This window comes from Epargyreus clarus, unplaced genomic scaffold (assembly GCF_041222505.1).
Source record: "Epargyreus clarus isolate Ecla_fem2 unplaced genomic scaffold, WU_Ecla_fem_2.2 ptg000014l, whole genome shotgun sequence".
NCBI classification, from domain to species: domain Eukaryota; kingdom Metazoa; phylum Arthropoda; class Insecta; order Lepidoptera; family Hesperiidae; genus Epargyreus; species Epargyreus clarus.
In genome coordinates, this window is record NW_027332222.1 from 4,961,456 (window position 1) to 4,985,980 (window position 24,525).

The 24,525-nt window shown below is 35.1% G+C and overlaps 1 protein-coding gene across 1 annotated transcript in view; it reads left to right on the plus strand.

The window, feature by feature from the left end:
- dally (division abnormally delayed protein) overlaps positions 1-24,525 on the plus strand; it is a 186,930-nt gene that overhangs the window by 130,960 nt on the left and 31,445 nt on the right. Inside the window, exons 2-4 of the mRNA XM_073079569.1 lie at positions 3,943-4,086; positions 19,389-19,738; positions 21,715-21,926. Coding sequence (XP_072935670.1) covers positions 3,943-4,086; positions 19,389-19,738; positions 21,715-21,926 — 706 coding nt within the window. The remainder of the gene's footprint in view (positions 1-3,942; positions 4,087-19,388; positions 19,739-21,714; positions 21,927-24,525) is intronic.

Sequence of the window (24,525 nt, forward strand, 5' to 3'; positions counted from 1 at the left end):
AAGATAAACGATAATAATTAAACCCTGCTATTCCAAAGCTATTTTTATTCTGAAAGCTGGAATTCTGAAATTTCATTATTGCCAACTTGACGTCTGGGGTTCAATAAAAGCATTCCATTCCTTCCTTAGTTTAGCTTTCTCTTTTCAGTTCAATATTTATTTTTTGCAAATTACCTAATAGGTATTATCATTTTATCATTAATAAAGTTTTATTTAGAATTACCTTTAAATTACTCGTAGTTTTGTTAGGTTAATTAGGTTTAAAAACTCCTTTTGTGTTTGCTTTTAAATCTAGGAGACTATTAAACTGATCTCAATGGGTTGTCACGGACTTACATATACACTTTTACTCCAAAATATCAAAACCTTCTACGCAAAAATCGAATGACGCGTACATGACAGAAACCGCGGAAGCTCGTTGAATAATAAAAGGGTAAAGGAGTAAACCTTATCAGGGTAGTAAATTTTACACCCTTATTGTGCCATTCTGTGTAGTTTCCTGCCAGATTTTACGATGCTTATTAAATGGGTCTGTAGCACTACCATGAGTTTACAAAAGTATTACTCGCTAGCGACTGCGTAAAATAAATGTATGAAAAATTGTACAGCGCCTCTGGTGGTTACTCGTAGAACTAAAATCCGTAGTGGCGTAACTCGATACGTAAAAAACCTATCGAAATCAAATCGCTAGCGAATGTCATTATGATCTATTGCCATACAAATTCGGTCCCATGAGTCATTAATTTGACAGACGTTGTCAAGAAATACCGTCACGATAGTAGTTATGTTATTCACTAGCAAAATGACAATAGTTTTCTATTTACAATTTCTATAGTGGCGTTTCTATGCCAACTCATGGTAGTGCTACTGTACCTTATATGATGGTAAGGGCTTTACTCTTTATAGGCTCATTCTAGGATAAGTTGCGATGCCAGACACCTGAACCCTTGTCAACTTGTCATCTGCTCTATATTGGGTCTTTTAACGTCGAAGAGTACAGTCAAATAAATGGATAGTGTATCACATTGAGTAGTTATAGGGGTTTTACTTAAGAATCAATTGAATTGAAGACCATATATTTGAATAGTTTTGCCGTCAAGTCTTTAAAAAAGATTAAAAAAATAATTGGTATAAAAATCCATGTGGAGTTTAGGGCCTGTGGCCTCTCCGTTTTTAATCGGAAAGAATTATTGGCAATATTATGGATGTGAATATTATTATTGTGAATGTTCTGAGAAGAGTTTCGCGGGCAGTGGTCACTTAAATTCTTCATAGAGATATTTTGCTTGACCGAGTATTGAGCCTAAAACTCTGGACGACCGTTGCGCTGCAAGAGTTGTCAATCCTTGCAGCTTCAGTATACTTTCGTCAACTTATCCCTAATACCTAAATGAGACTTTACTTACTTAACAACTAAAATGAGATCAAAGTGGACTAACAAACTAGATAACTCCAAAGTTATGGTAAGGAAGTAACAATCTAGTGATCAAATGGGTTAGGCGAAGTTGTTAACCTTCGTCAGAGCATTTGACACCTGTCACTGACGCCTGCGACCTCTATTTAGCCTAATTTACAAGTGATTTTACCCCTATTACTCTTAGTAGCCTCAAGTGGCCTCAAGCCATTCTACCCTTTTATTTCCTTTATAGTCTTCTTTAAGTTAAGAGACAGTTTTATGTTAATGCCTTTACTACGGCAGGGTTAATCTAAAGTGTTGGACCAAGTGAGAAGTGTTATTGCTTTTTCAGGTGACTGTACTGGTGAATAAGTGGATTTTTTATTTTTTCGAATGATCATTTGAAAATGTGGCGCTTATGTATGTCAGCTTCATAAGTAGATTAAAATTTCAAAAACACCTTTTTTGGAATCTTGATGTGATGATATTACTGTACCTATACTATCCATTTCTTTTCTGACGAGAATTTAAGTCGTGATTAAAAGCAATTCTAATTGAATTATGACCTACGCATTAGAAATGTAATGTTTAAAGTTTTATTTTTCGTACATTTTATAGTTAGTAAGTACTGTTTGCGCTGTTAGTGATTAAGAATGCGATTCTTTTACAGTTTTACAATTTAACTTTTTTTTATAATATAAGAGTAGCAGACGAGCATGGAGTCCACCTGATGGTAAGTGGCTACTGCCGCCCATGGACATCTGTAATCAACACCAGATAGGATTAGGTATTCCTACCTGAGGTCGGCCACAGATGCGCCGCTACCCCTGAGGACTAAGCTGAAACGCCTCGGAAAAGTCTGTCTCCCTTACCACACCTTACCGCAGCGCCTAACACTGCTCTTATAACTTTATAGAAGAAATGTTATTTTAATGTTAAGTAATTTAATTACTCATAAATAAAACTTTGTTATAAAAATAATTTGTATTGCATCTGTCTCACGATACGCATTTACTGCGCTCCAATAAAACCTTTCCCTATTAACTCCTTCTTCTTCTTCATCATTCTTTAGCAAATCTTTTACTGCAGTGGCTGTGCGCCTATGGAATGCCTTACCGGTTGCTATCCGACGTGCGCAGTCACTGGATTCTTTTAAAAATCAAGTAAAAGAATTTTATCTATCATTGTAATCTGCTTCCTAGCTACCCTGTTATTTTTATACTATTCTATTATTTCCTACTTTATGTATTTCTACTTTTTCTCCTTTTTCTTCTACTCTTAAGTACTCTAGCTGCTGATATACTTAAAATATGACTCTCATGTACACCCCTACCCTGGATCTCTTTTATATAATTCTCTCTTTCTTGCAATAAGTAAATGGTTGCCTGGAAGAAATCACTATTTAGTGATAAGGCCGCCAGTTGTACCTTTAATTATTGTAAATATTTTGTATTTGTTACTATAAATTTGGTGTACAATAAAGAGTTTTTGTATTGTATTGTATTGTATTGTATTTGAGTTAAGAACCAAGACAGTGACTTTTATGTGGTCAATATAATTCATATTCTGATAGGTACACCGTTTAAGTTATCACTACAACTAGACAGTCTACGCACGATATTAGATCCCAATCCTTCTAATTTTCTGTCTACCAAAGATCGAAATATGACCATTTTTTCGTACTAGACATAAAATAGATTGTTTAAATAAATAATCAATCTATTAATAGCCGGCGTCAATATATTCTCACATAACTCGTTAAATAATTTCTGTATAAAAAGTTTTATAATGTGTATTGTTAACCGATTAATTTAAACAATATTTACTCCTCTCGCATGCATCCTAATCATCATTAATTTTAATTAACACTGTCATTATTATAAGGAAACTTTCTTGTTGGATGGTTATAAATTTTAATTACGTAATATCTCACATATTCATTACATTCCTGTTAGAGTTATTAGAACTGGCGTTTCCTTTATAATTATGTTACTTAGTTTAATACGAATATTTGAATTTGGTTTTAAATGTTTTAATTAAAGCAGTAAAATTAATTGAGATGTAATTAAGTAGCGTAGTACGTAAAGTTTAGGTATGCCTGGCAAATGATTCTTCAAGGAAGAGTGCTACTGTTTGGATAATTAATTCTGTTATCACGTTTACGTGTCTAGGTTAAATATAAAATAAATACAAGAGAAATTTCCTTTATTTCAACATAAAAACACAAATTTGTTGGTTGGTTCAAAATAACAATTATAATTGATAGGATACACAGACAAGAATACGTTTCTATACATATAGGATGGCAAAGTTGTTATCTGTAGAACTACATTTTTGGAATCAAGGAATGTTAAGGGATAGTTAATATCACAAGTGTATTCGTTTATTTTACTTTGTGTTAAAGTCCCGTTAAAATTGATCCAGTAGCCCATAAACAATAGACAGAGATTTTTTTTTGTTATATTTAGTGTTGTGTAACTGAGTGTGATTTTCAAATTACTGACAATCGATTTATTTGTATTGATATAAAAAATATTTTGCTTCAGGTCCTGTATGCGCCGGCCATTGCTGCGGGCGAGGGCGGGAGGTCCGCCTGCAGAGCGCCCTCCGGGGCAAGGCGGAAGAATCCGTCGCTGCCGCTACCAGGCCCATCGCTGAACTGCTGTTAGCTACGAGAAGGACCTTGCAAGGTTTGTACTATAATAATAGAAACTAAGAATACAAAACATATAAAGAAACGGTGGTCTAAGATTTTTTGTTTTCTTGTCACTGAGAGGAGAAAAGTGACATTGACCCAATTTTAGCGTTTGTTAGTTTTTATTTGCGTTACAGTGTACAGAAATTCTCTGGTAATCAAAACATGAAAGTTTTACACTTATATACCTTAATAAGTATACAGACATATGTAGTTATATCTATTTCTGTTGCAACTAAAATTACTTATGTATATGGTAGAATCCGTCATATTTGGACTCTAAGATTCCCGACGTCTGTCTGCATTATGCCAGAAAGATTTGTAGCAGTTTTGTTATAATAAGACACCACTGTACCTATTATCTAAGTATTCAGTAGCAACACACCAGTATGATACGCTTTAGACAAAGAGCTCCAATCCTATTCGGGCATATGCAGATGCCCACATGGAAGACAGTGACCTGAGGGTCACTGTCTTCCATGCGCGACTACATGCTTTATATTTCGTTTGATATTGTACTTTCAAAAAATAAACAAAGTTCTAACATTTATTGTTTTACGAAAGCTGCTCTAGAAGCGTAATGAAATGAAAACATTTACATTCCAAACAAGCCGTATCTAACGCTATCGATCTATAAGCCGATAAATCATAAGGCGCGTGCCACATGGTCGGTTTATTTTTCTACCATAGCCAGTAAACAGAAGCAAATGTTACGCGGCGTGACCGCACCGGCCTACCGCAACACGGTTCGCGTTGTAGGGCTGCTGTTGTCACGGAGTTATTGGTAACGAGAACAATATATTTACTGTCTCGTAATGTACAGAAATTCTCTGGTAATAAAAATAAAAAGTTTATAAAAAATAAATACCTAAATACACAAACATTCTTACCTAAAATTGTCTTATTACGACTCTAGAGGGACAATAGACGACTGCCTGTCTTATAGCAGAAAGAGGCGCGGGGCGGTGTAATGATGAGACACTTTTTTACTGTATCATCAGTAATCAGGAGCAACGTATCCTTAATCCATCCAATAAGACTTAAATAAACATAAGAATAAATCATAAGGCGCGTGCCACATGGTCGGTTTATTTTTCTACCATAGCCAGTAAACAGAAGCAAATGTTACGCGGCGTGACCGCACCGGCCTACCGCAACACGGTTCGCGTTGTAGGGCTGCTGTTGTCACCGAATTATTGATAACGAGAACAATATGTTTACTTCTCGTATTATCGTTATTCGTTTATTATCGCATTATCTCGTTATTTCATTAATTTGAATACATTTTTTGTGTTGCATTAGAATAAAACAACATTTGGGTATAATTAAGAAATTCACATTTTGAGTATATTAATTTACTTAAAATTAGCTAATCTAAATCTTATGATCATGATATATCATGTCGTGTAATAATAAATAATAATAGTGATGTTTCCATAGCAGATATAAATAAAATATGTCACTAGGCAGAGCTAAATCTGTGTTAAAAAGCTACAACTTACACGCAGTATGAACTATATCAAAAATTTAATTGTAATTTGTAACCATTTTGTAACTACAATATGCTGATTATATTGCAAGCACAATGGACTACAGCAACATGTTCTGTACATGGTTGGGCAACGCATCGTACAATGAAAATAAGACATTTATTATAGGCACATACAGACTACAAAATATTTTCCACTTAAAAATAGATTCGATTAAAATAATAATAATTAGTGAATTACAGAAACACCGGTTACTTTAATTCTGTTATTTACGCTACTTCTAGTTTTTGTAACTCCGATATTTTTTTTATCTGTGGAGTTCCCAATTTTTTTATCTCCGCTATGAAACAGAACAGCCCTATGGATACCCAAGCGCTAGAACAACAAATATCTCGCCGAGGGCTGTATTCATCAGTGGACACTTGTTAAACAAGCGCGTCGATCGCTAGATATATCTGCAGCGCTTAATGTCATTTGAGTTACTGAACTATGGAATTTACCGTTTGTTGTAAATACAGCAATTAAGATATTTCCCTTTAAGTTATTTTGTTTATTATCGATATCGATATCGATTGATGACGGTTTAAAAATAAATGGTAATGTGGTTATAGTTACAAATTGCAGGATATTGCAAATAAAATATAAATATTACATTTTTAAAATACAAAAAAATACATCGATTATAAATACGAATATAAATCTTAAATGTTTTCATTAAATATAGGTATTGCTAAAAGATTAAAATAGGGAAAAGAAGTAAATAAATGTTCGTCGAAAATAAAAATGAATTAAAATATATAATAATTCTCGTTAGAAACATAAAACAAGCAGTATTAATATGTACAAGTACCTATACATTTCATAAAATTTAAGGGCTGTGGCCATAGATTAGTAAAGATTACTCACTCCTAACAAGAAAATGTACCCAGTTTTGAGAATTGAAATAGTTGCGTAAAAAAGTTTTGCCACGTCTCCGTGCTAAAATGTCCCTAAAATATTTGAAATAATTATTTATTTATTATGTAAATTACGCTGTATTAGTTATTTATTCGTAAATTTTCTCTAAAAATGTTTTTATTTGTCAAGAATTCAAAAAAAGAAATTACTAATAAGCCTTTTGTGGCTTCATTCAATTTCAAGGCGGCGAAGTATCTTTACTAATCTATGGCTGTGCCTATTAACTTCGACTCTGTATACTGTGTCGTTATTTTATAAAGAGTCTTCATTGTTTATTTGGTCAAAGTGTAATAGACCAAAAATATATACAGTCGAACATATAACCTCCGCATTTTTCGAAATCAGTAAAAAGGGAGGACAAATGTCATCCATGAGTTTACCAATTGGTAGTAAGTCAATCTAAAATATAAAAATAAATATATACATGTTATCTATCAATCGAAGTATTGTTAGTATGAAGCAGGATCATATATTAGTAAAGATACTTCGCCGCCTTGAAATTGAATGAAGCCACAAAAGGCTTATTAGTAAGTTCTTTTTTTGAATTTTTGACAAATAAAAACATTTTTAGAGAAAATTTACGAATAAATAACTAATACTGCGTAATTTACATAATAAATAAACAATTATTTCAAATATTTTAGGGACATTTTAGCACGGAGACGTGGCAAAACTTTTTTACGCAACTATTTCAATTCTCAAAACTGGGTACATTTTCTTGTTAGGAGTGAATAATCTTTACTAATCTATGAGCGGGATAAAAGTTTTTGTATGGATTTTTTTTACTATATGCATTTTGTAGCTACATATAAGTGTGTAATATCTACATATATGTCTGTATTGCGGAGATTAAATTCTTCTATAGCCCGCTATTTTCACAGACCACAATGGGCAGGTATGTTCCCGAATATTTCTTCGGGACACTCGTCGCTTGATCAAACGTATTTTTGGCGGGAAGCCAGCGAGCTTTGTCTGCGTCTAGGTTAGCTTTTAGTTTGCAGCTAGTTCCATTAGTCTGTTGTTACGTCGGCAAGTTATCACAAATCACAAAGGAACTTATCTAGTATTAAACTGTAATTTTACGTCTATGTACATTGTACAGTCAGCTTCATTAGTAGGTGAGCAGATCAAAATTCCAAAAGTACCTTTACAAACGTTCATACCTTCATACGTAGCTTAACACCCAGTAGTTACGTTTAGCTGCTTATGAACGCGTGGGTGTATAGGTATTTTTGAAACCTTAATCTATTCATTGACTTTTGGAGCTGACTGTACGTAATATTTTTAAAAATAATTCGTTCTGTGTAGACGCGAAATGAGCGACGCCTTCTCTAAATTAAGTTTCGTTTTTAGATTTAAAATAGTAAAGGTTAGAGTTATCACTATTTTTCATTTAGAAAACTGTTAGTTATTTTAATGGACCATGACAATAGATGTCTTTTGTATACAAGAAAAATATTTATTGTTAACAGAAAAAATGCGTATTTTGGAAAATAATTAAATATAATTATTCTTATTGAAATTATGGTACCAAATAGAAATTTACATTTGTACACAGTTTATCTAGGTGCAAGACTTCAATTCTTTTTATTACATTTTGTCTTGCAAAATAATTATGGTCTTAACTTGAAACCTCCGTCCGGGGATCTTACTCTGTGTTTTCAGCTATGAATGAAAGCTAATTTTATTATCAACTTAAAACCTCCAACACAACCTTTCTATGTTTTTTCCCTGACTTACAAATTTAATTTTATTAACATAACATATTATGCCAAAAGCATATACTTTACATTACTAACTTAATTACAAACATGTTAAAATGTAATGGCTACATTAGTTACATTAACAGGGATAGGCGTTAATTTTAACGAAGCAATGCCCAGTTACATAACTCAGCCTCATTTCAAGGACCTCATTAGTGTGCCTCATTAGTTTATAATTCCATTTAACTTTATAAATAAATACCATATAATATTAAAATTATGAAGTATACTCATGTGTATGCAGTTAGTCGAAGGGTAAGTGGTCTCTGCTGCCTATGGACATATAAGCAAGGGTATATAAAACAGAGGTTCTACGTGAAGTCGATTACAGATGTATTTTCTCTCTAAAGACTTTTTTAATAATATAGGAGTAGCAGACGAGCATGCAGTCCACATGATGGTAAGTGGCTACTGCCGCCCATCGACATTTGTAATCAACCCGAGTTAGGATTAGATATTCCTACCTGAAGTTGGCCACAGATGTGCCGCTACCTGAGGACTAAGCTGGAACGCCTCGGAAAAGTATCTCTCCCTTACCACAGCCGTCAAACCAGTACACAGCAGCACATAACACTGTTGTTATGAGGCAGAAATAGGTGTGGCGGTGGTGCCGCCGGAGTCGAACCACAAAGTGTTCTACCTTTGAAGGTGGTAGAACCCATTGTGGTTCGACTCCGGCGGCACCACCGCCACACCTATTTCTACCTAATAACAGCAGTGTTAGGCGCTGCTGTGTTCCGGTTTGAAGGGTGTGGTAAGGGAGACATACTTTTCCGAGGCGTTCCAGCTTAGTCCTCAGGTGTAGCGGCGCATCTGTGGCCGACCTCAGACAGGAATATCTAATCCTGTCTGGGATTGATTACAGATGTCCATGGGCGGCAGTAGCCACTTACCATCAGGTGGACTGCATGCTCGTCTGCTACTCCTATATTATAAAAAAAAAAAAAAAAAACCTTCTACCACCTTCATGGGTATGTTATGGGTGTAGTAAGAACAATCAAAACAAAAAACTATTCCTCATTGAATATATCAAAATGCAGTATCAAAATAACTAGTAATAAAAACAAACATTTAAACTAAAACATTACGCTCTCTATAAATTAACTCGCGAAGTGCACGGAAGGTGTTACGTTCATGAACGTGCGACTAAAATGTTGCTGCGAGTGTCAAGTGTTGGTGGCTCCAGGCATTTGCATATGCGATGAAACTTACTTTCAACCCTGTACATGCTACGTTTGAAATATTAGCAAATGAAGGAATTATAGGTATATCTTATATTTTTAACAGAATAACAATCGATTCAGTTAGCATGCTTTCAGGTTTCTCTTAACGAACGAATACTTGAATTTTCTGATCGAACTAATATGAAAAATAACAAAATGGTTGTCAAATAGGCATTCAGGTAATTAAACTGGATCATAGAGAAGCTGCTGTTTAGAAAAAAATCTTATAGTAACTAAGAAAGAAAACTCGGTTTTGGACTAAAACATACATGCACTCTATAAATTAACTCGCGAACTGCGCGGAAGGTGTTCACTTTCACGTGCGACTAAAATGTTGCTGCGAGTGTCAAGTGTTGGTGGCTCCAGGCATTTGCATACAGATGCGATGAAACTTACTTTCAACCCTGTGGCTGCCGATTTGGCAATGAGCAAAACACGCCAGGTTTGTGCATGGAAAGCAAAATCAGAAATAATATTGCGAATGGAACAAGATGTGATTGAAAGAAACATGTGATGTTTCATATATAATTTATTTGAACAAATCCTTTAAATTATATTGAAATATCTAATAGGTATTTACAATGCCCTATTTATTCTGTTAATTTATGCAAATATCTACGTATTGGCGGTATAAAATAATTCAGTAAAAACCCATTAAAATATATTCGCTTAACTTTATCATCACTTAATTTTGACTTAAAAGCTGTGATAATTTCCTAAAGAATTTGAAGAAAATGTAATGGCTTAATTTGATTATCGATTCACTTTGATTTGACACAAAAACTGAGCAAAAAATATCTTACAATTTTAAGTATACGACTAAAATGTTACCGCGAGCATTTGAAGTGTTGTAGGCTTAATTTGATTATCCATTCACTTTAATTTGACTGGAAAACTGTGATAAAAATATTATGACTTAAAGTTTACGACCAAAATGTTACCACGAGCAGTTGTAGTGTTGTTTAAATTGCTCGAGGCGTTACTTGTATACGCGTTGAAAGTTATATCCACGACTAACTTGCGGCTTTCCGACATAAATGGAAAATGTTACAAACTTTACCGGTGGGTTATCATACAACCGGTGCATCGCAGGAATGAGATACGGTTGTAATAACTTTGTTGCAAACGATTTGTAAAACGCAGTCATTTTTAATTTTGCTTTGCTTTGATTGAATATCGCCAAGATTTTTTAAATGTAATTAGAAGTTTTTATTTCGAAAGCGATTAAGATTACGTGTTAAGATTTTTGGCTAAAAAATCCAAAAAAGGTTATTTAAATTATAATCTTTTTTTGCGTTTCATTAAAATTGCAGATATGATATTACATGTTTCTCATAGTTTTAAATGGTTTTCCATCAACTTTATCCAAAAATTTTAGGGTACTGTGTCAAAATAGAAAATCTTTACGCAGAAGGGGTTGCGGTCAGAGCTGACAATTTATAGACCTAAATTCTCTTTTTATGTTTCCCAATTACTTATTCATAAATTAATTACCTATAAACAAAGTATTTTCCGTCTTTTCATAACAACACAGTCTATTCAACCTATTCACATTGATGTCAGAATATGACATACACTGCAATGCATATAATTTTCTATTCAAACGCGTCTATTATTTTCCTGCACTTCAATAAGCCATTCGGGATTCGTCGCTGCGAAGGGTATTAACATATAATAATATAAAACAAATAATACCGAAGTGGTATTTGTCATTTTAAAATAAATGACATTTTCTATTTTTTCCACGATACATCATCCTTTCATCCCAATCCCAAATTCATCCTTAATTCACTCTTAATTCAAGATGAGGGTCCATCACACTCGCTAACTACGTAATTATTAATTTAAAATACTGTATAGTATTTTCAAAATATTCTTTGCACGATGTCAAAGCGTATTTATGTGTTGGTGTGTGTGTCAAAATACTAAATATTGGAACTATCTACCTAATTATTGTAATTAAAATATTTAACAGAAGTAATAAAAACAGTTTTTTACCCCGAAAAAATCTAGAATTTTGGAGAAAAAGTTAGAATGGGGTGCACACGACGCCGCGTGAGGAAACTAGTGCTATATAATTTGAGCGCAACGACCTCTGCAAATAATGAGCGGCCATGGAACAATACATCCTCACCCTCAGTTACTAAAAGGAAATCCCACTGCTGGAAGTCAAAACTGGGACGCTGGAACGACCTGCCCTCTTAGCAAAACTGTGGCTGCGAATTTTGGCAAAATTCCTTCATTATTTAGGCAGACTTTATGAATTTTGGACGTTTCCCTATGCAGTTTGGCTTTCGACGTTTGTTTCTGTTAAGAGTCAGGTATTATTCTGAACTTTTGTGTTCGGTTATAGAGTCGCATATATCGTAGTAACTCTATTTTAATCAGACCTATACATTTCTGTTTATTTGGCTGTAGAAGTCGTCGATAAGGTTTATAAATAATGATAAATACCAAGCTGTCTTCATCCTACCTAATTAAGAACTGCTGGGTTCAAATGATCGGTGTCACAAGGAAGACATACCTAACCGGGGCGTTTCAACTTAGTCTTAGAGGGTAGTAACGTATCTGTGACGAACTTTAGGTAAAAATGTTATCTTATCTGGGGTTGATTACTGCCAAAATCATCAGATGGATTGCAGACTCGTTAGCTACTTAGATATAACTAGCTGTGCCCCGCGGTTTCACCCGCGTTAAATAGAAACAGGGTACAGCTACTTCTAAAATATAAGTAGCCTAAGTTCCTCCTTAATTACATCAGCTACTTGCCAATAAAGGTTCCGTCAAAATCGGTCCAGCCATTTCAGATATTAGCCAGAACAAACAGACAGACAGACAGACAAAAAATGTAAAAATAATTATTTTGGTGTATGTACCGGATGTATATTCATATGCATGTAGTAAAAATAGGTTATTTCAATATTAGATACAGGCACTCCAATTTATTTATATGTATTGTTTAAAAAACTTATTCCCTTAAATATAAAACTGTGAGCGCAAAGCATCTCAAGCGGAGCATATTTGTGATGCGCTGGATTCAAAGATAGGAACTCGGCCACCCCTGCGCCCTCATTAGGATAATAAAATAATTTCGCCTTTGTTACTTCCGCGCCGCGTGACTCGTATATATGCTAATGGAGGCGATTCAATGATTATTAGAATTAATTGTTAGAATGTTTCGAGCGTCTTAACTGAGGAGCTGTTGTAGGCACGTTGTTTTGTGAGGCATGAGTGTTTTATGTATAACAATTCGCAACCAAGTTTACATTACAAATGCAAAGATGCAAATGGCTGGTTGTTTAATATACGGAGCAAGGACTTTTAGAATTTTGATTCGAAAATTTGTATGGATTTTTAGTTAAAAGAAATACTTGCCATATTGGCCTTTTAGTACAAATATTTGTAGTTGTGAAAAGTGCACGCAAATTATGTAGATTGTATGTGTCCTAGAGAAGTAGCAGTAGAAGAGCAGTACCTACTTACCTTACCTCACACTTACCTTTATTAAAATGTTTTTTTATTTATTTAGATTTCGTTCAACGTCAATATATATAAAAAAAAAATTGAAAAAAGTGGAATTGGCTGGTTTGCGAATTAATGTATCGATATATATTTTAACCTGCAACATTATATATATTGATAGACATTAATAAATTAAAAGCGACTACATAAAAATTAAATAGTAATACTATATTACAATTTAATGACCAAAATTTGGCGCTTCAGCACCATTTGTTTTACAATCAACCATTTGAACATCCGATCGCATGAACCCGTTGAATTATTTACAACATTTCCCCGCATTAAAACCAAATAAATACAGTAATGTCAGCTAAATAACGAAACGAAATACTTCAGTCCTCATTAGTCAGAACAACCACGGTAGTCAATTTACATAACTAATTGCAGCACTCGGCGCCACTCGTCCGAAATGCCAGTTTTATGTGTTGCTTATTTTATTATTCTTCGCCTGAATGACTACTAATGAACAGAGGCAGACTTAGTGTATCTTAAAGTGGAATTTGTATACAAATAACGAATCTTAATATTTTCGTGTCTACGCTCAAAGTTAAGCAAAAAATAGCCTAGTGGTTAAGAAACTCGGCTTTCTCGATCGAGGGGACTGAGGTTCAAATCCTAGGTACCCACGTCTGATTTTTAAAGTTATGTGCGTATTATAAATTAATTATTACTTGCTAAAAGGTGAAGGAAAACATTGTAAGGTAACCTGCATACCTAAGAGATTTATAAAAAAAAAATCTCAAAGTTATGTGAAGTCTACCAATACGCACTTGGCCAGCGCGTTGGGCTACGGCCTAATCCTTCTCATTATGAGAGGAGACCCCTGCCCAGCAGTGGGACGTTAATGGGTTGATGATGATAATGCTCAAAGTTATGAAAATTCGTACGGAATGAAATTTATTGTTTGCATTTAAGACATTTTTACTGTTTGCTTATTTGTTGAATAACAATAGTAATAATCTTTTTAAATTACAGATTTACAGATATCAAGTATTATATTACTTCCCAAGATGTTATAGATACCATTAAGTAAAATAATAATAGTTAGTTAACGTGATAAACATAAACACGAGACTCCAAACTTCTTAGCGTTAATATACTCACACATTAAAGTTCAAAACTTCATGCAAACGGTGAAATATGGATTAAAGTTGAACAAACTTGATATTAACAGCGAAACAAGTAAGCGGCAAGTGTCAGCGTAAACACGCTCTACTCTAGTTGTTTATATGGGTGTTATGAAATAGCGTGAATAGTTTCGTTAGACCCTGGAACTAAAGATGAACTATTTGATGGCTCATAACTGTGTAAAGACAATAATGTAACTAAGGAGATGATTGATAAGTGTGCTTTTGAATTTGGATTTCGTTTGGCGCGTTTGAGATTGGTCAAAGTATATTTTGAGCGTGGGTCGGAGTTGCGTGCGCTGATGTAACACATAATTTACTTTTTGCTCTTAATTTCGTATATGGGTCGTTTGCTTAGTTAAATCGGCTTGAATGCATGAAAATATTTCATCAATAATGCTAAAGAAGTATACATTATTTAGGTAGACAAACGCTTTTTTATTTAATTAAAGCGATGAGGCAAACAGGCCACCTGATGGAGAGTGGCCTATGGCTTAGAGGCAAATTAATCGCTAGATTAGATAGAGCCAGACCTCTTGAACCGTATTTGAACTTCACTAGAATTTTATTCAATTTCGAGGAATAAATCTGCAAATTTTCGTTGAAACAAAGGCTGCTTAAGAGCACAGAAATATTCAAAGGCTCAATGATTAACCCTTCATCACTCGCATAGCGTATTATAGATAATAATTAGTATACTCGTCAAAGTATTTTTCATTTAATTTTTAGTACATTCCCTAAACTACGAACTGATAGGACTACATATAACTGCATATAATAAGGTAGGTACAGAAAGATGTTCAACATCATACTTTTTATTGACCTCGCTCACGAGACACCTAATCACGAACATTACGTAGGTACTTACCTTTACCTAATGAGTTTCGCTCAGAGTGTCATCAAGAGTTCTTCAGGTAGAGCTTAATGTATATTCGAGTACGTAGGATTGTACGTGGGTTGATGTATCTATTTAAAAAGTAAAATACGTGTCTGTTACTCGTTTCGAAATTGGTAACATATACTCAGATATTTTTGAACTGGTTGGGAGATTTAAAAGATCTCAAGGGTGCGTGAAGTTTTCGCACTTGGCCAATATTATGATTGATCATGACTAACCCTACGGGTATTTTCAACATCAGAAAATGCACTAAGTGTGTGTATTTTATACTCGGAAAATAGTTTTTAATAGACAATATATGCGTAAGGGTGCAAGCGGAGGGTCGCGAGGAGAGCTTCGTAAAACAAAGTCGGCCGAAGGGCGTCTAGAGGTCTTGTCTTGCCGCGACTGAAAAGACGAATGACTCTTGTTATTTATCGAGCTAGGGATGGTATTTTTGTCGAAAAGGATCGATTCTTTAATCAATTTGTATCAAAGTCCAAAAATCATTCCACAAGAATATCGACACTTGAATATCGAGTTCCCAAAAATCGATTCGCAGTTCTGGCAGTGATTCATACTGACAGAGTAAGTACGAAAATAAATATACAAAAATAATTCACACACAATTATATAAAAACAGTAAATACAAAAAGGTAGCAAGTTTTTGTGCTTGCAAAAAAAAATCCGTGGGTTTTTTTGATATCCAGACATGTCTTAGTATCGATATTTTTAATTAAAAAATCGATTATTCGGTCCCAAGTCGTCATCCCTATATCGAACCATCAACATCGTATAGCGTACGAACCGTCCAATGAATAAACGTTTAGAATTTAGGGCAATGATAAACGTCACTACATTTATTTGCGAATTGGAGTGAATTTGGGGTCGCTTGTGAACGAAATTTATTTTCGATTACCTTTGTTGGAGTGAGCTTTAGTTTATTTTTGATCTGAAAATAAAATTGTTGGAAGGAATTGGTGTAATATAGCTCCACTGCGTGTTTTACATGTGTGCTAGGTGGCAACTAAGATTATGTTACTCTTTCCATAGTTCATAGACAGCAGAAGTAGCTTCAGAAGTCCATGCTCGTATGCATGGAGTCCACTTCATTGCCACTGCAATCCGCGGGCACATACATTTAAACCTAAATAGGATTGGAGCCTTAGAAATTAATTGTCACTTGCTAAACGGTGAAGGAAAACATCGTGAGGAAACCTGCATACCTGAGAGATTTATAAAAAAAATATCTCAAAGGTATGTGACGTCTACCAATACGCACTTGGCTAGCGCGGTGGACTATGGCCTAATCCTTTTCATTATGACAGGAGACCCGTGCCCAGCAGTGGGACAATAATGGGTTGTTGATGATGATGATGATGAGGATTGGAGCCTTACATGAGGACGGTTACAGAGGCGTTGTTACTCTTCAGGACTAAGATGGAACGTATCGTATAAGTATATTAGCATTATCAAACCTTTTAAATTAGAACACGACAGTGCATCAGCAGCAGCAGTAATTGGCTCTGTTATAAAAATACAAATAAGTGTGGCGCTGGTGCCCCCGGAGTTTAACCACGAAGGTTTCTACCACTTTAACCTCCGTAGGAGCTATGGTTAGTGCTATAATGAAAGAATTACTGATTACTCCCCAACTAGTATATATTTTGCTGTATTCTGGTTTAAAATATGTCTAATAGAAAATAAGTGTTTACGATTTATCGACTGCTAAAAATAAATATCTAATAGCCAGTTGAAACTACCCTTATGTTCGAAATACATAGTCGAAGCGCGTGGATAAAAATGCGAGCCTCTGTCATTAATCTTGCGTTGTATTAAAACGTAAGAAATGGGAGATTGATTTACTGTACACAAAGTAGAAAGCACCTGAATAATTCTTTTAACGTTTATTTTGTTACGCTAACAAGAATAGAACGTAACAATCTGTTATGCTAACATTACGTTAGATAACAGTAATGTTATTATGTCAACTCGGGTGGTACGTAAGTAAAGGAATGCTTTATATTTTATTAAAGAGAAAATGTATATTTTTGGCGCGGTGAAACATATAAAAGTAACTTTCATTGAAGTAAAATTTGACGAAAGTTTTGACGAGAAATGAAAATGGAAAGTTAAAATTTCACACGTTATATTCGCAATGAATTGTGATATATGGGTACTAGGACGACATGTTGTTAAAGAGTTTAAAGTAAAGAAACAGAACACAAACCGAGCTATAATAATTATACGTAATAATTTTTATTTAATATGAAAACGTTAATTCGATATATCCAGCGAACCATCAGTCCGTTTATATTTTTTTATGAATGCGCCCCAGAGTTATACTTGTCTATTACCCGACAATGATTGCCAATAATTGCCATATAATAAAACAATAAACTTATTGCAAGTTGTTAAGTTTTATATTACGTCATATTCCTCGTTACGTAAAAGCACAAATAACATAAGAAAACTTCGTCCGTGTGTTGCGAAATTTTCATATCTTCAGTGAACGTGATTGTTACAAGTACCAGGGCGACATGTTATGAAAGCGCTATATACGAGTAAAAGTTCGTAACGTACGCACAACAAGTTACGACCCTAGCAGACATTCTTCTTTAATCAGCAGCGACTCGAATTTTGTTTATTCTTTTCTTATAACAAAGAGCTAGCAAACGAGCATGCAGTCCTCTTGAATTTAAGTCGCTTCTGCCGCTTGTGTACATCTGTAATCAGATAGGATTATATTCCTATCTGAGGTCAGCCACAGATGCGCCGCTACCCCGAGGACAAAGCTGAAACGCCTCGGAAAAGTTTGTCTCCCTTACAACACTCTTTACACTAGAACACAGCAGCGCTTAACAGTGCTATTATTAGTTAGAAATAGGTGTGGTGGTGGTGCCGCCGGAGTCGAACCACAAAGGGTTCTACCACCTCAAATACCACCCTACATCGGCTTCAGTTGCTGAATCGAGTCCAAAGGCAATATACCTGTGTGGCGTAACAACGTGGTAGGGTAGCTCCACCTAGCTTTCGAAAACAGCTAAATGGTCGATCATTGACGCTAAATGTAGCTTAACTGCTGTCGCCCTTATAGTACAAGTTTGATCTTTCATAAACTGCACTTGTGCCATTCTGTATTGATCATCGCTCTCAAAGGCTCTTTACAAAAGTCGCACATCAAAGCTGTTTCACCCCTGCTGCGATTCTCACGCCGCTACCATGTAGAATTAATTTACTTAACATTATGTGCAGATTGTAATATGAATGTTTAGTTGCACTTTTTTGTACAAGTTTTAGTTATACTTTATCGATATGTCGTCAGAAACAGACGTCTTGCAAGCCTATGTCCAAGACGTCTGTTACCAATAAAATAGAAATTTCATTAGAAGTCAAAAATAAACTAAAGCTTTGTTTATCCAATTTGTTTCCCATACGTTGTATAGAGAGTAGAGAAAACTACTGTAAGGAGTTATGGTACCGATTTTCATTAAAACTTAAATTATAATTGTCATCATTTTCCTAACTGGAAACCAAATAAGTAAGTTAAATTTGAAAAAATAGCATGTCAAATTTGCATGTCTTTTACCAAAATAAAAAATAATATAAAAACTTTTTTTAAATCAATAATTCAAATTCACATACGACAGCCCTACAAATACAAACATGACTTAGTTGCCGTGTCAACGAGGATCTAATGGAATTTAATAATCAGAAGAGACGTAGGCAGTTAATTAGACGGGTTCGTATCTATCCGGTGCCTTGATAAGGATCCTGAATCCTTGACGTAGGATGTGGTGAGGTGTTGATCCCGTCTCGCATTCCACTTTGATAACTATAAAACAGACATGGATGGTGTAATCTAATAGACTGCTAATGAAAATAGTTGTATAAGTAATGCTTAGTAAAATGTTTAAGGATTCTAGGCTATCGTTGCTGTTCGTATAATATTATTTGGAATTTGAATTAAAATAAGACTCACATAAACCAGTTAATATTTTGAGTAATTACACTTACATGAGCGTTGTATATACGTGTGAAATAATTTCAAAGTGAATTCTTGCAATTAAAGTAATCAAAACTTTTTAAACTAAGCTATCTGGGGGCACGGCAGGGCACGGCAGTTAACTTTTAAATAAAAACATACACCCATATACTATTATCTGTGTCTTACCAAACCAATCAAGGTCGAACACAACAATATAAGCATACCACATAAGCATAAAGGAGATATAAATCTGGCAGTGGTACCACCGTAGTGAAATCACATAGAACTCTACGACCTTTACATCTCCCATACTACAGTTAGTATGTTAAAACAATCCTCTTCTTCCACAGAGCACCTAACAGCGCTGTCGCACCAATCCCAGAACAAAACAGCAGTACTCTTCTCCCAAGTCTACAGAAGCCACGCGACACGTGCGCACGCGCCGCTCGCTTCCCTCTACAACGACATCCGAACATTACTACGATCGAACGCCGAGCATGACGTCACCAGCGCTGAGGAACTTGGCCTGCCTTCGCCAAAAGACCTCGCAGCCAGCACGAAGAAGTTCTTCCGGGAAGTATTCCCAGTGGCGTACCAAAATGTGCTGAGGCTGGATTCGAAGCAGTTTACCCCAGAATACGAGGCTTGCTTGAAAGACGCGTATGACGCTGTCCAGCCGTTTGGAGAAGTTCCACAACAGGTAAACTGTTTTTGATGTGAAACATCTATAGCCGCACGTAAAACCGATTTCTGGCGTGGCGACGCATGCCGTGGCACGCATGCCACGCTATACGATGGTATACAGGGTGAATTTTTAAAACGGGCCTTCAGAGCCAAATCCGAAACTATGAGGCTTAGCGAAAAATGCTGAAAGGAGTTACGAGGCCGATTTTGATAAAAACTAAAACTGCATCATTAGTTTTTTAAAATATTTTTTTCCTTAGCCGGGAATCGAACGAGTTCATTTTGAAAAAAATGACACCTCTATATTATTCCACTATCTGATAGTGTCGCTTATAAGGATGAAATTCTGGGAAGTAATGTTATGTGACAAATTAAAGGAAAAGGAAAATTTTGAAGAAAATACGTATTTTTCCATACATTGGCATACTAATCCTTAAGGATTATACATAACAAATGATTTATGTATAATTCTTTAGAAACAGACATTAGTCATACCATTGAAGAATTTGTTGGTTAATCAACTAATTATTCGATGTTATGACTATGACATACGGCTTAGTATGAGAAAGTAATAGTTTGGCAAATAAGTTACCGCCGTTTTTAGGATTTATTTTATAATGAAAATAGATAACTGATTAAATAGTAAATTCTTATTGTTTGTTGTTTACAACTTCGTTTCAACGTTAAATATGATTTTCTATATCTCTTTTTTTAGTAATCACTCGGATTTGACTCTAAAAAGTAATTCTCGCAAATTGTCAACTTTACATCTGTATTAAACGAAACTCCGCCCATAGCAAGTAAATCTATTTTAATGGTCCTAAAAATAACCTTAGCTAAGTCGAACATAAAAATATAAATTATTGGGAAACAAAACATCCATTTCGAATGATTAGAAACATTGAGCCAAAAAAATGTTAATACACGAAATGTTTAAATTGATGAATGGCGGGAACTTAACTGCCAAATTAATATGAAAAAATATGTATTTTCTTAAAATTGAGGCTTTTCCTTTAGTTTGTCATTTCTCATTACTTTCCAGATTTTGATCCTTATAAGCAACACTATCATATAGTGGAATAATATAGAGGGTGCATTTTTTTTCAAAATGAACTCGTTCGATTCTCGGCTAGGGTAAAAGTTATTTTAAAAAAGTAATGATGCAGTTTTAGTTTTTATCAAAATCGGCCTCGTAACTCCTTTAAGCATTTTTCGCTAATCCTTATAGTTTCGGATTTGGCCCTGAAGGCCCGTTTTAAAAATTCACCCTGTATATATACAGTCTATATGCAGTAGTGTGTACGGTGTGGCGACGCGTCGCCATGCGTAATCGAATTCAATAAATAGTCATCGTTATCTGGAAAAAAATCGTAATATTTTATTTTATCATTATGACATATTTAGTTCCTATCACAATATGTTCTTTTCTGCATATTACTTTTACAAAATAATGTCGATGTTTCACATCTGCCAGGCGTCCCGTCACGGCTCACATTTTTTTATAGATAGAATGATCTACGTTTATGTCTGCTTAAAATAACAAATTGCCTCAGAAAAATAATCTAGACGAGATAAGAGTCAATATTACTTTATAGGCATAGTAATTTAGATTAATAATCTTCCTTTTCAATCCTTGATCCATCATTGTTCGATTGAACCGGGTTAATTGCGAAGAATAAGAAGGGATTAGCTCATAGGCTCATGGTTTAGTACACTAGAACTAATACTAAGTGCTAGTTATACTTACATACTACTTTTTATTTCTATTTGAACAGAATTAAAAAAGAGACCTACCACTTAATTATCAAGCGAATCGCATTCTTAATAAGGAATACAAGTGTACATAATGTCTTCTTAAAAATACATTTAAGTATGGAATTTTTTTTTAATGTGAATGTGTGTGTGTGTGTGCTGTATGTCATAGCAATCACTTATTATAATATTTATTTTATTTGGTAAAAATAACTAAATATGGTATTTCTTTTCCAACAGTTGGCGCAATCTCTCTCAAAGTCTCTAGAAGCAGCCCGAGCGTTGCTCCAAGTGTTAGCAGTTGGGGCGGGCGCGCTGGCAGCCAGCGAGCAAGTGCTGTCCAGTATTAATGAGGATTGTACCGTCAAGTTGCTGAAAGCAGGCGGCTGTCCTCGCTGCCAGGGGTTCGAGTCAAGTCCCTGTAGGAGCTACTGCTTAAACGTGGCGAGAGGGTAAGGGTATTTATTTATTTATTTATTTTTGTACACCTTAAACTAAGAGTTACAAAGGGTAAACTTAATGCCTAATGGCATTATCTGCCAGTCGACCCTGGGTGATGGCGATAACATGTGGTAGGCATAAACAAGAAATACAACTGTAAGAGAAAAAACATACAATATAATATAATAATAATAAATATAAATATATAATACAAATATAATATATACAAATAAATATATACAACACAGTGAGTTAAGAAAAATTGGAAGACTCAAGTATTGGAGGACATGCGTAGGTAATGCTCCCGAACCATTCTCTTGAAGGTGTTCCTACAAGTGGCTTTTCTGATGTTTTCGGGCAGGGCGTTCCAAAGTAGTATCGCCTGTACTGTGAAGGAATACTGGAAAAAACCACTATTATACGATGGAATATTGACTTTGAGAATTCTAGACGAACGTAGTCCGCTGTCGTGAGACAAAGGATAATGTCTTTATAATATCATCTCTATAAAATTAATGCTACCTTGAAAAGGAATTCCGTGGCTGGCGGTAAAATCGCCGCCGGTTGACGTTGCCGGGCCACGAATGTAATGCTAACGCTTCTTGCGACCCGGCAACGAGCGTTCAGAGAAACGCCGCGGAGTTATAGCCGGTAAACCCGTACATACATTTACCCCAGGCGAAAACTGGGAGCCATGAGGATTTCTCCGCGTTAAAAAAATACTGTGCTGTTATTTTATTTTATACCTAAATTTAATGAAATTATTAATCTTGCTACGAATTTCGTATCTACGGAAGGGATCGTTTTATTTAATTATGTACGTTCTAAATTAATTACAGTACTTATACTTACTACTTTCAACAATATTGCAATTAAATTGATAGTTTTACATATCGTCCGAATTATTTTAACATTCTAAGTGGTTTTAACGTCGAGATCACGAAATATTTAACGTAATTTGCAATCGCATTCAAACGTTGAGTTATTGCTGTAATCGGCGGCAATTCGCAAACACATTTTATGCAAACGGCTTTATCATTAATGGGATTGTCAGAGAATTGGCACTTACACAAATATTACTATTGAAAATTATTGTTTAACGATGATAAAGGGGACAATAACAACAAGCTGTAGTGAAGCCCTTAAATGGGAATAAATGTAAGAAATCTGTGGCTTCTTACATTTATTCGCATTAAAGCTTTGGTAGTTTCTTAGTTTCAAAAGTATTCTTTTAATGTTAAATCAACTTATATGGACAACGTAATTCGACCTTATTGGATGGCTGACTTACATATGAAATGACCATCTTATCTTAGGAGAGGCAAGGCATTAGTAATCAGCTCCTTGTAGAACTCCTGGCCTATGGAGTTTGGTACAGTTGTCTATGGACGACACTTATCACATGTATTATGTAATGTAGGAGTAGCAGACGAGCGTACAGTCAACCTGATGGTAAGTAGCTGCTACCGCCCATGGACATCTGTAATCATATAGGATTAGATAGGATTAGATATTCCTAAGTGAGGTCTGCCACAGATGCGCCGCTATCCCTGAGGACTAAGCTGAAACGCCTCAGAAAAGTATGTCTCCCTTGCATGTTGTATTATATTTTCCATTAATGTCCAATGACTAGACCGGCCCCATTGTTTACTAGTAGATATCAATTGGTCTAATGTTAACCCGCTGGACCCGGTTTCCGGGTTGTTAAGATTACCGGATAACTGTACTCTATAATGTTCCTACAAACTAGTTCGGTACTAAACAACACGATTTGTCTACTACCTATTTATACGGAATAATCTTGGAAATATATTTGCCAGTATATCCTAACTTATATTTTAAACACGAAAGTGAGTTAGTTTGTTTTGTGTTTTGTTACGTTTTCACGTCTTAACTAGGCAACCGATGATTATGATTTTTTTCACACACATTGTCAGGAGTCCAGAAAAGAACATAGAATACTTTTCATCCCGCAAAAAGTATTGTTCCCGAGGGATAAGATAACTTTTGTATTAAAATGATTTGTTCAGCGCTTCCTACTATAAATGGTGCAATACACATACGAGTACTGTCCTAGATGGCGTTGTACAACTATTACTTAGCACTAATATAGTATATTCTACGCCAAACTTCTAGTCCGCTCTGAAGTTGTTGCGCGCAGGTGTAGTCAGAGAGGTAGAGAGAACGAACACAACTACAAGCATACTCTCCATAGCAACAGTGAGGGCACATTAACGCAGCTATGTAGTTATGTACCCGTGGGCGAGAGCGGGCAGCGGACTAGTGCCGCGCTGTCTTCGTCCCGCTAATATCTACAATTTGCTGCTACGACGCGACTCGTTTCTATATACAGAGCGGACTAGAAGTTTAGCGCAAACTCTACAAAGTTATTAAACCATTGTATTTTCATCGATTCATCACTAACACGTGCGAAGCCGCGGGTAAAAGCTTGTCTTTTTATAATATGTTGCAAAATTAAAAAATCATCATAAGGTCAAGTGGGGTAAGCTCGTATAATAAAGTACATTTAACCACTTAACCAGTGTATTGTTCACGGAAATTGCTATCATTAAACTAATACGAAACTCGAAACGAAGTTTGTATTACAAA